The following is a 17,311-nucleotide window of genomic DNA, read 5'->3' on the forward strand; positions in this document are numbered from 1 at the left end:
ACTCTGGAGCCTCTTCAGTCCCGCTGACCGCTGCTCTGTCACCGGCCTGGGTGTGGTTTGTGTGTGAGCGTACCGTTAGCAGGAAATCGAGCTTCACTCTTTCATTTTAACAACTAAACAAAGGAAAAACACTCTCCCGCTGATTCCGGACTCAATATAGATATCTGTGCTTAAGACTCAAGTGACGGTGGACTCATCCTGACCGGAAGTGTTCAGTTGGCGCCGAGGTTCTGATGGGAAGAAACTTTTTCTTCTGGTGACGCTTACTGCTGCATTGATAGCTTTTCATTCAACATATTTTCCTTTGAACCGGACAAAAAGGACGCCAAGATGCCGAAAACGGTAAGACACAATCTTAATAACATTGAAACTAAATACTTTTTTATTTGCATTCTCAGTATAGTCGTGTTAATTCTACGGACTAGGCTTAGACCTTAGATATCTGAAGGCAATTGTTAAAGCCACCGCATTTCTGTGACGCCACAAATAAAATACCGGGACACTTTCCGTTAGGCGCGTTCCCGTGCGCGCCCCCGCCGGTGTGGTCCCTAAAACATGCGCCTTTAATTAGAAAATTGATTAAGGTCTTTCGTGACCTATTGCACTTTTATTAGCTCATCGAGTCTCTGCGCAAGAATCCACATGTTTAACGACGTATTTGAGGGAAGCTACCGAATAGCTAGGGAGCTAATCATCACCCCCCACACCGCCTCCTCAAGGCCTCCCTTTCAATCTGGGACTCGAACTGTCACTGGGCCCAGCTGTGGCTCCTAAAGCTCAGGTAACGGGACCCAGAACCGACCCACGTGTTCTATAAATGCTTAAATACAATCACAACTTTTTTCTTATTGTACAACGCGATGATTCGAGTAGCTTTTCAGCTGTAGCCCTGAACAAAGACCACACACACACACACACATTCTGCCATTCAAACTGCATAATGGTTTTACAAAGCTCAGAATTTCAGACCTCAGTGGAAGTGTTTGATTCGCAACTGCTTCTAACTGCTTACGTCCGTGTTGGATATGGCATTTAATAAAAAAATATCCAAAATGTGCTTCATTGTTTAGTACAGTAACATACCTGAACAAAGAGGGAATCAATCTACCTTTGCTTTTTTATTGACCCAACATAACCCCTGTAATGGGATGGAACATCTATTGGTTTATCTTTTATTTAGTCATTTAATATGGAAACAGTAACCTGATTCTGAAGAAGAACAAATTATCTAGGTAATACCATTTTCAGGTGTAAATCTGATCACTCAAGAGCAACAGTCATCATTTCGTAATGCACAATAATCATATTTGCTTGATAAAACGTCAAAGTTGCAGGAAGAACAGGTCATTGCTATGTCTTTTTCAGACACCATGAGTGAGTCAGGATGTTTAAGTCTCATGCAGGCAGTTGGATTTCTTTAAACACTGTGTTTATTATGTCTGCATGTCATTCATTTATTTTTATCTGAAACACCACAAGATGTCTTCCCCACATGAGCCTGCAACAAACAATTTTAGCTTATTAAAAAAACATTTCTCTTACATTAGTGTTGGAAATTCCATGTGTTCCAGTGATTCCTAAATTATTTTACTCAGTATTTATTTGTTCCCCAAACACAGCCGGTAGATTTTATTTCTAAATAGATTAAACTATGTCAATTAATTATTATATATCCGCTGATTTTCTGATAACTCTATGACTTCATTATTTGCTCTATCCTGATATTATTTCTATTAAATATGTGCGTTAATGTGGTGGATGTGAAGCAGATTGATGTACACAAAGAGTCCAAATGACTTCACCAGTTCTGTCACCTGTTAAAACAACATGTTTTGCGAGTGTACACTGCTTTTCCATTATACATTACTACCCAATGAGCAGCTCTTCCAAATTTTAGCCGTTTGCCCTCACTTATTTTGATGATTAATATTAAATGGTCGCATGCGGGGTGTGCAAAGGGTGTGGGTTTGTTCAAATCCACAATGCTTTATGGAAGCTACACTGAGCTTGTGTTGGATAATGATGGTATGTTTTGTGATGTGTGTCTGTGTGTGAGTCTCTGATAGCCTGGTGACCTGTGGAACATCTCCACCTTGTCTCAACCAAGGCCAGCTAGGATTGTCTTCATCCAAACGACATATACTATAGTGATCGATCAGTTGCTATCTTGACACGTCAGACATATATTGCATTGTTTACTATGGTCTGATGCACTTGGGAATTGTTTCTGTGCCAAAAGCTGCAATGTTGAAGAGGAAACTGGCAGGAGACGGAATATCTGGTCAAGAGGAAGCTCTGAGTGATGACAGGAAAGGGTTGGTGGATGTCTGGAACAATGAGGTTTATATTCACTCAAAAGACACAGGTGGAGCCAAACATAGAAACTCAGTAGTTAAATCATACAATGCTTCTTTTAATTGAATTTCTGCATCAAGGTATTCTGTGAGTGTGAAGTGGTGAATGGGTAAATATGATGAGTTTCGTGAACGTTTTCTTGGAGATGTCGAAATGTGTGGAGCCCATTTTTCCTCCTCCTTTGGCAAAGCCGCTCCCACATAGAAGTGGAGTGAAAGTAGGAAGACTGACTCAGTGATTCAGCAAATGCTTTATGTGCTGCGCCCAGTAAAGGTTCTATCACAGCCTCAAGCACATTGCTTAGGCTTTGCCCGGAACCATGCCAGCCTGAAACCTATTCCTTACATGTGTTTTCACAACGACATAATTATTGAGAAACTGAGCTCAGCAGAGCCAAGGAAGTCATGATGTGACTCAAAAGTTCTGCTCTTACATCAGTTCCTCTCTGGTTATTTCCTTGCCCTGTAGCCTTATATGGACTTTCACATCATGGTGTAGCTTGCTCTCGTTCCTGCTTCCACCCAGACTGTGGTCTTCAGTAGCAAGATTGTAGTCTGGCAATGTTATATGCTTTATGATTAGTTACTATTTAAGTTTGAAGTGTAATTATTAGAACTTCCCCAGAACGTCTCTGTTGTTACACTGACTCCCTGTTTGAAGGCCAAACATCTCCATTATAAAATAAAATAAATCATCATGATTTTAAAAGCTGTTTTTGCCTCACTGGGCATCTAAGCTGGGACTTCTGATGAAGCTACCATTTTAACCTTGGTGCATACTTATCTAACTTCTTGTATTCCACTAGAATAAGCCTCTGTGTGTCATTTCATGAGTAACCGGAGATTTACCGTCTCAGTTCTCAACCATATTCATCAGACTTTTTTGGTTTCACTTCTCTGTTCTACAACTGTTTAGCTGCCTCATAATGTATAATCACAAGTTCGCCTCATTCTACCTTTGTTTTCCACCTACAATTCTATTTTATAGACTATATTTTCCATTTATATTATTCTGATAAATAAAATGAAAAGGCTTACTGCACACCTAAACGATTGGAAAAGTTTATCCTTCAGTATCATCTTTGTATAGATTCATTTGATCTCCACACGCCCCATCATCAGATGGCACAACACCGACCTCACCAACGGCACATAATGTCAGTAGCCCACTTTCTCACACACATCGCTGTCTATATAGTATATATTTTCATTACTCTCCCCTGGTGCAGGACATTGAGTTGTGTGATCTTGAATGGATATAAATAATTGCGTTGCAGACTCAGTGGTAGCTTCTGGGTTTGCAAGTCCTTAACAAGTGTGTTTCTAGCAATGGATGTTAAGTTTTAACTGCATTGTCTCCGATGAACAACACAACCAATGGTCGCAATTGAAAAAAGTCAACCATCAACCACACCTCTCTACAGTAAACCATTCCACATGAGTGTGTGCTAGCTGACAAACTGACTCTGGCCCAGGGACACATGTTTGTTGCTTGTAAAAGGTTATCTTTCGGTCTTAACTGAAAGTTAAGAAAAGATTCTTTCCATCTGCATTTTCTCTCTCAAGTTGTGTGGGAAAGACAAATTCCTGTCGTACACTCAAATAATTCTCCCTCTGACTTCAAACCTTTAGTTTGCAGTTGAGTTTAAGCATGAACAACTTCATGTTCCCTCATTAAAGGGGCAGTCCCCCCCACTTAAAGGTGCCATTTTCCTCTGCGCATATCCATTGTCCTGCTTTTGGTCTCTACCTGTGGCATAGACTTGTCTTGTCTATGAATAATGATGTTTCTGTCAAACAATTTAACAGACTTGCACTCAGATGAAGCCCAAATCCTTTCATCATTGACAAACGTACATGTCTAAAAAGTTTTCATTTGTATTCTGCACAAACATAAGCATTACATGCCGTTTTGTTAGAAAAGGATTCTATCAAAAACCTGGTGACAGGGTGAGTGGAATGGCACTGTGGTATGCAAACAGAGGATTTAATAGCTGTGTAGTGTGCATAGCAGAGCAGATTAACTGTGTATAGAAGCTGAAGGTGGTGGAAAGAGTTTTTCTCACACAGTCTAATGTCTTCTACTGGATGTAGAAAGGAGTCCAGCGTCTGTAAGTAAGTTTTTGTTCATGCTTGTGTTAGTTTATTTGTGGTTTAACAATTTAGCCGCGAATTGTGTGAGTGGAATAAAGTTTGTTGAGATTAAAATGTCATCTTTAATATGCACAGGAAAAGCCATTAAAATAATTACAGTGTATTGCATTTAAAGGGTTATACCACACTCTGAATGAGAAATGCTTAACCTACTAACCCACTTAAGCCTGAATTCAGACAACTAACCTAAATAACAACCCTTTGATCAATGCATGTAATGGTTTGATAAGAAAAACCAAGGTTATAACACGTTTCCTCCCCCCCCCCCCCCCCCCCGCTTCTTCCTGTCCTTCAGTGTATCATCCTCAGTGTGTTGATCAGTTTATGGACACCATTCGGCCCGCATTCGACACTCACAGCAAGTGGTTTCACAGTGGAAGGCTATTGTTGTAGTACTCAATGAAAGCAACACAAACAACAGTGTTTGGTTTCCAGGGTAACCTGTTCAAACTTTGACCCCCCAGAAACACCATGACCATCATAAGTGGACCAGCAGGACCCACAAAAGCCCTGAATTTTTTTTTCTTCAAGTGAAAACAATCGATACAAAACATGTTAAACCCATAAAGTGTCATGCGTAGTATTCTATTGAAACTGTATTTCGCTCATATTATGATCGATGTTTCCGCTGTACTTTGGTTTCTTCTGGATTGCCCAGATTAATGTCAACACTGTTGTTGATGTCAACATTAGAGGAAATGTTATTCATCTATTCCCGAATTTCATTATATTTTCACAAAAACACACATTAAACACCATTTTACTTCCACCTCAATTGCCTCCAGTCAACAAGACACAAAATAGACACAAACATGTTATTTACCCACTGAATTATTTACATTTAAGTACAACAGCCAGCAATGTTTGCCCAAAACATCTGGTTAATGCCAAAAAAGAAGAGGCACTGTTTTCGCCGCTCTTCTTGCATGTTCACAGCTGTACACCCAGGCCTCCGTCAATTTCATTGAAATACAAGTATTGCTGTTTACATGTAAACCACTTACACTTGACTCACTGCTTGGGAAGACAGATGGTGATGTACAAACATCATAAGCAGCTGTGTCATCACACTTCAGCAGTTACTCCTTTTGATGAGGTTAAACTCTTCTGATTTCACTAAAGTCAGTGATGTGATCAAGAAGTGCCAGATGTTAAAAGCAATGGTTGCTGTGGAAACCAGGGTTAACTTGTTAAAAGCTTTGGGGTTCATGTAGACGGTAGATTGACTGAGTTTCTTTACAGTTATACATATTGTTCATTTTCAATCCTCGCAACTGAAATTCATTTTCACTGCTGCCTCGGAAAGTCTCAGCTTACAGCTAGTTATCTAGCATTTCTAAGTTGAAGATAACAGTGGTCAGGAAGGGTAAGAGATCACCAGAAAGCCAGGGTGCTCGTGATAACAAGGTGAAATAGAGCAAAAATACATCCTGATCAGGACACTAAGTTTGTTGCTTACACAAAAATATTGCCATCCTCTTGACCTCCATCTCCAGCTTTTTCAGAGCTGAACATTTCCCACATTGGCCGATAATGTTCGACCCCGTCAGTGGGTTACTGGGTTTTGTACTTACCATGGATAATCCACAAATTATTTGGCAATCTCTGAAGTGCTTGTGATGCTTTGAAGTTGTTTATTTTTCCAAGTCATTTTTTGGACTTCTGAAATGAAATATCTTTTCATCTTTGATTTCAAAATGCACAACTTGAAACGCAAGTTACTCATAATCCTGAAGGCAAAACGATTATCATTTATCATCAATGATTATTCATTTGTGAAGATGCAGCAGAAGTCTCACTTGATGATTCAGACTGAGAAAGCCAAGATGTGATCTGATGAACACAGATGGTGTGAGGGAAGTTTTCTGCTGTGTATGTGCTAATAATAGTGTGAGTTTGAGTTCAGCCCAGGAGGGACACACCCTGACTGATCCAGAAAGTGTTACACGGTTCCCTTTTTATGTCAAATGAACTGTGTGACTCCTGCAACGAAGCGATAAAAGTACACAAGAGTTCAAAAATCCTTCTTCCCTTCAGAAAACTTGTTTTGAACCTACAGCCACAGTAAGTATGAATCCAGCACACAATGTTGGCGATGACAGGAAGTGAGAGTAAGGCCAAGTGTCCTACACAGCAAATGGGGTCCTGCTGACATGAATGGGAAAGAACGCAACTCTAATCAGCCCAACGAGCGCCAAATAATGCATACCATTGTTGTTCTGAGCAGGCGTGGGCCTCAGCCTTCCCCCGACAGCCATGCCGCTAGTCAGAGAATGAAGAAATACCTACAGGGTCACTGAGCTAAATTTAGAGATGACATAGTTCCTGGGTCAACTCTGCTTTGACAACTTTATGCAAACATTCTTGCTGCATTATTAAATGAGAAAGTTCTCAGTTGACGGGTCACTTGGTGCATGACAGGATGTAGATGGCTCTCCAGAGAGAGCTCAGTGTTCTGCTGCAGACTAACCACGGGAGGATGTGGTTATTTCCTGTAGATAAGTTCTAGACGGAGCCACATGTTGTCGACAGAACTATTCCAGTCACATTGTACTCTCGAAATGTTCCCTTTTTTTTCCTGATTTGATGTGCTGTGAGAGTCACACAAGCGCTGATTCATCCAGAGTGCTGTTATTTCCCTGCAAACCATCAGTGTGTTTACACCGCATTTTATTAGATTGGTCGCACTGTTTTGTAGCTGAAATCAATATAGATCTGACCGGCTTTCTAAATGTGTCTTGACAGATTTGTGTCCTTCTCGCCAAATCACTTCCACTATGACTTGCAAGTTATGCAGCTCACCCACCCATTACAGCTGCATCACATTTACTTCGGTTCTATGAATCCCTTTCGATTTGCATTCCCAATATTTTAGTGCCATTTATTAGTCAACATACTGCTGAGTTAAGCCAGTGTGCTTCTGAATCCTCAAGGGATACAAGTCACATTTAAATTTTTATATTTGAGCCTCAATATGTTTTATTTAGGGGATCAGCTTTTGATCACGGCAGTTGGGTTTCATGCGGAGTGAATTTAATGTCATCGAATGCCTAAGTGAGCAAGCATTTCCTCTATGTGCTCTGCATTTAAGTACTGCTTGCACATTGAAATCATAATTCAGATATCCTCTATCTACACAAGAGTCAAATATGTCCCAAAAACAAAATCTGTGTCTAAACACGACCACCACAGAGAATTTTCATGTGAAACGCTTGTGTGTCCAGGAGTCTACCAGTGTAAAGTTTGGAGATTAATCACAACCCCAGTGTGTCGATATACACTGACTGCCAAGCCAACAAACCAGCCTAGCAGTGTGGGTCTGTTGCCTGGATTTGGGATCCACACAGCGAGGGTTCATTACACAGTTGTATCTTTGTCTGTACCTCTCTCCTGGGTTTTATTCCGTCCTCATGAACATTTCTCTCCATGACACGTAATGGAGTGCATAACACTATTCTGTTATTCAACATCAATGATTCACGGTCAGACATATACATTGTTCGGGTTACAATAAAGGGTTGTAGATGAACAGACGTCACTCATTGGGAAAAGTGCTGTTGATTTAATACTAAATGTCTTTAGAACCTGATTTTTTATTCACGTTTGACCTTCATGGACCATATGGTGCTCCACCCTTGAAGCCTCTCTGGGTTATTCTGGATTTTCTGCTCACCCATGCTGTCTATCTGCTGTCTTCTCCAGATCAGTGTGAGGGTCACCACCATGGATGCTGAACTGGAGTTCGCCATCCAGCCCAGCACAACAGGGAAGCAGCTGTTTGACCAGGTATGACTGTCTTAATTCTTTAGTAATTCCTTTCCATTGAGTCATTATTAGAAACTTTAACCAATCATAACTCTATGTGGTTGGTTTAGCTGTATAATTTCTACTGAATAATATTTGTAAAAGTGCATACAAAATATGTGAAATCTTAACTTGCAAGTACAATTTAGACTTGTGTTATGATAATAGTAAATAAATCATAAATAATATTTCAAGAGCAGCACTGAAACAGTCTAGTGTTATACCTATAACTCATTATTATAGTGTGGGTATAAATCTCTGTGGTTTAAATGTTGTCATTTATTCCTTTTCCATCAACTGTAAACTAATTCCAGTCTGTTGGAGCAATCCATCCTCACCAGCAGCACACTGAAGAAAAACACATCTGACTTTTTACTCAGGAGTTTGCCCTACTTAGTGGCTTTTTCTCATACACTGAAGACATGGAAAACTGTTGGCTTCTCATTAATTTGTACAACAATTCAAGGTTGTCAAAACCATTGGCCTGCGGGAGGTTTGGTATTTTGGGCTCCAGTACCAGGATTCTAAGGGTCTGTCCACTTGGCTCAAGCTCAACAAGAAGGTGAGACTCATAAATCTTTCTGGGACATTGCACTGATATTAAACTCGTATTTGGTTTCAGGTGACAGCCCAGGACGTGAGGAAGGAAAGCCCACTGCTGTTTAAGTTCCGCGCTAAGTTCTTCCCAGAGGATGTATCTGAGGAGTTGATTCAGGACGCCACACAGCGCCTGTTCTTCCTTCAGGTGAAGGAAGGAATCCTCAATGATGACATCTACTGCCCTCCGGAGACCGCAGTACTGCTGGCCTCCTATGCAGTACAGGCCAAGTACGCCGACTACAACAAGGAAGTGCACACGCCTGGATACCTGTCCAGCGAAAACCTGCTTCCTCAGAGGTAAAACTGAGGCGCTTGTATGCTATCATTAAGGATGTAACTTACGTGACTCATTATGTTCTTAGGGTTCTGGACCAGCACAAACTCAGCAAGGACCAGTGGGAAGAGAGAATTCAGGTGTGGCACGAGGAGCACAAGGGTATGATGAGGTAACTTCTGCTCTCACCCCACCCTTTTTATTTCACAACTTCCTTATGCAGCTCATTTCTTGTCGAAATGCTGTTAAGACATTCCGGGATTTTGAAACGCTAATGATAACATTGTCATAAAAATATAAAGCTGTGATGTGGACAGACATTTCATCTGTTGATGATTAGTTTGGAGTTGTTTAGTCCGTATCAAGGTTTGTTTTCATTCCTGTGAGCGATTTAGTGAGAGCACAAGCCATCTTGACCTGATTTTGGTCTGACATCTTGAGAGTACAGGCTTTAATTTTCTTCATAGCTTTATTATGTACAGTCAAGAATATCTCCCTGATGAACCCACTTTCATAGCTGCTGACTCAGTAAGAAGTTCATTCATGTTTGTACGTATGTTTCCCCCCTGTACTGATGATGAAAATAATTTCTCTGTCTTTGAAGAGAGGAATCCATGATGGAGTACCTCAAGATAGCACAAGATCTGGAGATGTACGGAGTCAACTATTTTAACATTAAGAATAAAAAAGGAACAGAGCTGTGGTTAGGAGTGGACGCTTTGGGTCTCAACATTTATGAACAGAATGATAAGTAAGTCACTGACTAACAACATGTCCTCCAAAGTGCTGTTTCTAGAGACTGACTTTCTTTCTGTCTTCAACAGAATGACGCCTAAAATTGGATTTCCATGGAGCGAAATCAGGAACATTTCCTTCAATGACAAGAAGTTTGTCATCAAACCGATTGATAAGAAAGCACCAGTACGTGAAGCTTCACAGTAGAAAACTTCCAGCCAAGCGTCTGTTAACACCTCTCCTTTTGTCATACAGGACTTTGTGTTCTACGCGCCCAGGCTGCGCATCAACAAGCGGATCTTGTCTCTCTGCATGGGAAACCATGAGCTGTACATGCGGCGCCGCAAACCGGACACCATTGAGGTGCAGCAAATGAAGGCCCAGGCCCGGGAAGAGAAGAATCATAAGAAGATGGAGCGGTGAGTTGTCCATAACGCAGGTCAAGTTGTTTGTCACCATGTCGGGGCAGGTTAGTGTTTGAGGTTAGTGTGGGAATTCTCATTTAAATTTGATGGTCCAAGAAATATCTCTTCTTATAGCCCTTCTCATTTGGATACCTCTAAAATGACTCATCTTTGTCTGGCAATAGAGTAGTATGTACAGTATTGTTTGAGAATAGTTTTGTATTTATTATTCATGTATTAGATTGCTTTTCATTGTGGATGACATTGTTTTCTTGGTTTTCCACACTGTAATTTGACACGTGTAATATCAAATACGTATTTTGATGATCGTTTTTACATAATAAATAATTTCACATGACATTTAGTTGTACTTTTAGTAGTATTTATTTGTTTTTTGTTTTCCCGTGTCCTTTTCTTTTGGTTTCCTCTGATCTATCTTAATAATTAAGACTTATGTATTACTCGTCATCACTTCTTCAGGGCTCTACTGGAGAACGAAAAGAGGAAAAGGGAAGTGGCAGAAAAGGAAAAGGAGAAAATTGAAAAGGAAAAGGAGGAACTGATGGAGAAGTTAAAGCAGATCGAGGAGCAGACAAGAAAAGCCCAACGAGGTTTGTCACCCATCAGTGGCCAGAAAACAAAGGAACACTTAAGTGCATGCAGTGATGGTGTGTGCGTTTGTGTGTGCACAGAACTGGAGGAGCAAACACAGAAGGCCCTGGAGTTGGAGCGAGAGAGGCAGAGAGCCAAAGAAGAGGCAGAGCGCCTGGAGTCAGAGCTTAAAGGAGCCGAGGACGCCAAGATGGCGTTGCTGCAACAGTCACAGAACCAAATGAAGAACCAAGAACATCTGGTCAGTACATGTCAGAATATATGACACTTTAAACATCTGTTTTTTGGAATAGAAGTAACACTTTGGGGTATTTTAGGCTACTGAGTTGGCAGAGCTCACTTCGAAAATTTCTCTCCTGGAAGACGCCAAGAAGAAGAAGGAGGATGAAGCGGAGCAGTGGCAGCTGAAGGTCAGATCCTTTACAACTTAGAATTACAGTGGTGTGATGCTGATTGTAGAGGTGTTGGTGACACTTCAGTCAAGTGTGTGGCAGTGTTTATGTGTAACTTGCTGCTGCTACTGCTGTGACTTTATTAGCAGTGACCTTCTAGAGTCCATAGCAAAGTGATTCTCCTTTTCAAAAGTTGCATCCTTCCCTTGTTTCCTCTGCAGGGATGTCCCCTGAGCTCCCGAATCTATCCCACCATTGCTGAAAACATATCATCAGCTGGTGTCAGCAGCAAGTAGAATGTGCCTCCATCTTGAATGTAACTTTTTTACCTAAACTTAGTAATTGAAGTAAGCATTTAAAATATCACCTCCTAGCATTTCTGTGTCAGATGTGACAAGGCTGCCACCTGTTGATGAAGAAACTTGCAGTTAGTCTTAGATCAGTGAATGTAAAGAAACATTCCGATGCACAGTGTGCTGACCCCGTCATCCCTCCCCCGGGACTGGCACGGCCAAATACGGGAGTATTTCCTGATTGTGTGTTCTTGGGGGATGGGTGAACCCCCCAGTATTCTCTTTTGGTAACCATTTGCTACGTCCCCTTCCCCTCCTCTTTTTTGGGCAGTGTGACTCATGCAGTTTGTTTCTTTGGGGGAAGGAAATTCTGTTGAAGTTTTTATGTTGCCTCCTAAACTGGCTGTGGCCTGAGGTGGTGTTGAAAATTGTGGGCAAATGTTCAGTTTGACATTCCAGAACTAATCAGACTTCAGCAACTCAACACTAGCTCATGACTGTTTCCGAATCCTTTCATTAAACTGAGAGTCCAAATGTTACTTTCAACATGCACATTGCATGTTACTGCAGTATTTTGTCTAAAGTAACAGTCAAAGTTTAATATAATGGCCTCCTTATTTTCCTCATTCAAACCTGTTTTACTGCTGCTTCCTAAGTAAACATCTGTTCATGTGTGTGTTGAAGTGACACTAGTAAATGGAGTTCCTTGTTATGAAGCATCTCCAGGTTTGAGGCAACCACTTTGTGGAATTGACTGAGGATAGCGATATTTTTGCCTCTCATGAAGCACATAGACTGTTACCTGGTGAGTTCGTTCCGTCCTAATCATCTAATCCCTGCCTCAAGGAAAATTCACATTAGATTGTCAGAGTAATCCTTGCTCTCCTTATTGTTTTGCCTCTTAGTATTGTCGGCCACTTACAAGACTATAATAGACTTCCTGTTGACATTTGCGTACATAGTACCTAGTGGTAGTCTGTATTGTAACACAACACATTCACTTTTTGGCCTGGGATCTACAGTGCTCCCTTGTGGCCATCTTTAGTGATGAGTGATGGTTGGAGCAGTTGTTCTAAGCTCCTTTTTAATACAGGGAACCTTTGATAATGACAATGGACAAAGGGAGTAGCGCTCAAATTTCGTTGTACACTGTACAAGGACAATAAAGGCTATTCTATTCTATTCTATTCTAATGGTCGACTCTGAGTCTCTGGATCCATGTTTATTTCATTAGATGGAGTGCAGTCGTCTGCCTTGGTTCACATCAACATATGCAGATCTCCCACTGAGCTGGCGCCTTGGTGAAACACTGTGGTGAAAATACACTGTCTGGCCAAAAAAAAGTCGCCACCCGGATCCTGGATCTGGGGTTGCTGCAGTTGTTCAGGTCTAGGTTCAGCAACATTATGTCCTCAAAGAATGAGGTCAGCTGACTACCTGAATATACTCAATGACCAGGTTATTCCATCAATGGATTTTTTCTTCCCTGATGGCACGGGCATATTCCAAGATGGCAATGCCAGGATGCATCGGGCTCAAATTGTAACAGACTGGTTCAAGGAGCATGAGGCATCATTTCCACACATGGATTGGCCACCACAGAGTCCAGACCTTAACCCCATTGAGAATCTTTGGGATGTGCTGGAGAAGGCTTTGCGCAGCGATCAGACTCTACCATCATCAATGCAAGGTCTTGGTGAAAAATGAATGCAACACTGGATGGAAATCAATCTTGTGACATTGCAGAAGCTTATCGAAACAATGCCACAGCGAATACGTGCTATAATCAAAGCTAAAGGCGGTCCAACAAAATATTAGAGTCCCTTTTTTTTGGAGGCAACTTTTTTTTTGGCTAGGCAGTGTAGTTGGATATTGGACGGACCTCCGCTCTGGTATTGACGGCGGCGTCCTCTTCCGCGTCCCCATTAGGATTCTCTGATAGCGGACTCACTCTCACAACTAGACATCAGTAAGGGACCGTCAACAAAAAGACTGACAGTTTGTATCATGATTTGGAGAATAGAATATGAGTAAATGATCGTTTATTCACATGATTAAAGTCAACTACAAGAGACATGAGATGCAGCAGACCAACGGCTCAATTTAACCCCTAAATAAAGCTGGCAGAGCAGTCTGTCAGACACCAGAGGCTTCTACCAGAGACATGAAACATTGAATTTCTCATCTCTACACATAGTTAACTATTATACTTAAACATAAACAAATGATGATGTTGGAGACAAACTCCACTAATAAGTTGCATCATAAAACAGTTTCAAGAGAGACTGTAGTGTCCAACACATGGAATAGAATGAAAATGTATTTAGTGTAATAATTATCGTTACTACTGAAATTACAACATTTATCGTGATAACTTTTTTTGTCCATGGAGCGAAATCAAATGATTATTTGCATTGTGGCAGATGAATAACACTGGCATTTTGTCCTTCAGGCCACCATGGTGCAGGAGGACCTGGAGAAGACCAAAGAGGAGCTGAAGAACAAAGTGATGACCGCTCACGTTCAGGAGCCGCTCAGTGCGGAGAACGAACACGATGAGAACGACGAGTCCAGCGCAGAAGCCAGCGCCGAATTCACCAACGCCGTCACGTACAAGGATCGCAGCGAGGAGGAGCGTATGACCGAGGCGGAGAAGAATGAACGCCTGCAGAAGCATCTCCTGGTACGTCCAACGAGCTATTGCCTTGATCTAACAGGTCGGGTCACGTTTTTAACCTGCTCTGTCTGCCTGCTCAGGCTTTAAGTTCGGAGTTGGCCAATGCTCGGGACGAGACCAAGAAAACGGTGAACGACATCATCCATGCAGAAAACATGCGAGCAGGACGGGACAAGTACAAAACCCTCCGACAGATCCGCTCTGGAAACACCAAACAGCGGATTGATGAGTTTGAATGTATGTGATGTCACAGGGTTGCAAGTACTGCCTTTCTCCAGCAATTTTTTTTCTTTCCAAACCCCCCCCCCCAAAAAAAAACAAAAAAAAAAAACATCAACCCGACAAACATAGCTGCACCAACTCTGATCTGGATAGTTTCATTCCTAGCTCTGAATTTAGGCACTTCACTGGTTGAAAAGGGACATACTGTATTCTGGTCGTACATTCCTGGCAGTTTTTTTCTGTAGCGTATCAGTCAGTGCTGCATTTTTCTACCATGAGCTCACTCCCACCGGAGTCAGGCCTTATCTGCCTGCTGTGAAACTGCCTCACAGCACTTGGTTATCACAGCTCCAAATAATGATACCAGTTTTTTTTCTCATTTCCAAGTGATTGGAATTTCGTAATGACCATCAGTATTTTACTAACACGAGCTTTCCTTCAGATCCGCTTTTGCATTTGCACAACTTAACGTCACCTTATACGCCACACATAGTGTATTTTCTGACAAACCTCTATGAAAACAATGACACAAATTACTTTTAAGCTGCATGTGAGTGCATTGTTAACAGATGTTTTGTGTGTATTCTTCAACAATATTTACAACTCAAACACACGCACAAAATGTGTACTTTTCATTGTTCCTCTCATCTGCTCTCCATGTTGATGCTGAAAGCTTGAAACACTTAGTGTTATCTCTTCAATCATCTACATCATTGAAGCAAATTAGACACAATACATTTGAATTAAAAGTTTCTCCAAAGATGGAACTTAATTTAAAGGTAATTCAAGTGTACAGAATTTGATCTACTAAACCTAAATCGGCTGTGTTTTGTAGAGCATTTATTGGATTTTCCCCAGCTCTCACTTCCTGCTCTGCCTGCTCCAGTTTATCCTCTATTTGAAAACAAACATGGTTTTCCTGTAACTATATGTTTTGTCTGTCAAATAAGGAGGAACAGAACGTTATGTTAGTATATTTTGCCTTAAAAAGAAAATGTAATCTAGTACAAAGATGCTTTCACATAAATGGGAGAGCAAAAGCCAATTATGTTTTCTGTAGTGCAGAATGTTGCAATTTAACTTAAAAGCATTTCATTAACATGCACTGAAGGCTGTAGTTCCATGGCCCAACCAAGCTTTATTTCTAATTCACAAACTTTTGATATACTGTATGTATTTGACTACATATTTGTAATTTGGATTTTTTTCTAAAGCACCGGTGGGGATATTTTTGTATGATAAACATGTTGACGTTGTAACAGTGCTTTGGAATAGTGTTAAGTGCTTAGCAGCGAAGCCGCTGAAGCAAGCAGCTTCTGAAATCATGTGACAGTCAGAGTCCACGTTTAGCTCCTGCTGTGGTTGTCCAGGAATTCCGACTGTCTCACTCCTAAAAACATACTGTACTTTTGTGCCATTAATACAGATTGATCATACTATGTGTTGTTCGTAGATGCCTAGAAATTAACGTACTGAAGAGTATTGACTGTTTATCTATTTTAGTAGCTGATGAATGAAGGAGCCTCTGCTCTCTGCTGCATATACTTTTCATTATTTGCCAAGACATTTCACAGCTGCTGCCATTTTGAATACAATAATCAGGGGCTTTTGTGTGAAAGAGACATGTTTTAAAGGACTGGAACGTGATAAACTCGTTGAAGTGACTGACAGTGCCTTGCCCATCAGATCTCTCTGCTCATCTAAGTCTTCCTCTCACCAGTGAATAAAAGCCTGATAAAACTCACCTGTTGTGGCTGTCTTTACTGAGCATTGTCATTGTGGTTTGCGGACTGAACATACTTGTTTCCATTATTTTCTCCAACCCCTGTAGTTGCATTTGCCAATTATGAATATGCAAGCACTAAACATGTTTGCGACAGTAGGATTTTTTTAGTTACATTTTTAATAAAGAATGTCGCTTTCCCATTCATTTCATTAGTTTTGTGCCTGTGATATATAGAAATACTAATTGATTATTGACTATAGTTCATTTATCTTAATATATTAAATAAATTGCATACATAACGGCGCAGAAAATACCACGTAAATTCTGTGTATAAAACAGATGTTAATCTTATATTTGTGGACTCTTTTCTAAATTGCTTGCCAATAACTCAAACGACAATCAGATTTTAAAATTATTTTTCACACAGCTCAGTTCAACTCATCGTACTGAAGAATTGCACCACGATCTGCTTTGAATGATAAACATTTTAAATGCATAACTATATGTTACTGTTATTACAAATGTATTTCACTCGTCATCACTTCGATAAACAACAAAACAGTAAAAGCTCAACCGTCAAATTAGCAATACACTACTCTAGTTCGCCACGAGGTGCCAGTGTAATCCCGCCGTAAATCGAGGTGCGTCGTTATTTGACTAGCGTACATAGAGAACATCTCACAACCAGGAAACGCGACTAGCCTGCATGGTTATATACCCAGAAATTATGAGTAAAAATGCATTTATAGAAATAATATATATATTTCCCGTGTTAAAATATGACAAGTACTTACTCTTGTTACTAGAAACTAAAGTGAGATGGTAGATTGTCTTTGTAAATTGAAGTTACAGTTTAGCTAACTCCTAGTTATTTACGTCAAGCAAGTGTAACTGAATTTAATAGTGACAAACTTGTTCGTTGTTTTCTTTTTCGCAACTTCTCTTTCTCCGCAATGCAGTTTTCTCGTCTGTAACTTCCTCTGTCGTTCTTGAGTATGTCCTAAAAAGGGTGTTGTAACAATTCAGACTCGCAACTGTCGTTTGCAGATAAGCTGCCGTACGAC

General features: G+C 40.7%; 1 protein-coding gene across 2 annotated transcripts; it reads left to right on the forward strand.

The window, feature by feature from the left end:
* On the forward strand, positions 1–16,265 carry LOC128748503 (moesin-like). Of its 2 annotated transcripts, XM_053847353.1 has the most exons (13): positions 1–342; positions 8,211–8,294; positions 8,779–8,874; positions 8,935–9,209; positions 9,275–9,358; positions 9,791–9,937; positions 10,011–10,107; positions 10,177–10,340; positions 10,806–10,936; positions 11,018–11,178; positions 11,255–11,347; positions 14,075–14,305; positions 14,380–16,265. In XM_053847353.1, the coding sequence occupies exons 1-13, from the start codon at positions 331–333 to the stop codon at positions 14,542–14,544; spliced, it is 1,740 nt and encodes a 579-aa protein (XP_053703328.1). In that variant the 5' UTR covers positions 1–330; the 3' UTR covers positions 14,545–16,265. The 2 variants fall into 2 exon arrangements, with proteins under 2 accessions (XP_053703328.1, XP_053703329.1); XM_053847354.1 differs by lacking the exons at positions 1–342; positions 8,779–8,874; positions 8,935–9,209 and having other exon boundaries at positions 8,236–8,294.
* The last annotated feature ends 1,046 nt before the right edge of the window (positions 16,266–17,311 follow it).

Source organism: Synchiropus splendidus, chromosome 17 (assembly GCF_027744825.2).
Source record: "Synchiropus splendidus isolate RoL2022-P1 chromosome 17, RoL_Sspl_1.0, whole genome shotgun sequence".
Taxonomy (NCBI): domain Eukaryota; kingdom Metazoa; phylum Chordata; class Actinopteri; order Syngnathiformes; family Callionymidae; genus Synchiropus; species Synchiropus splendidus.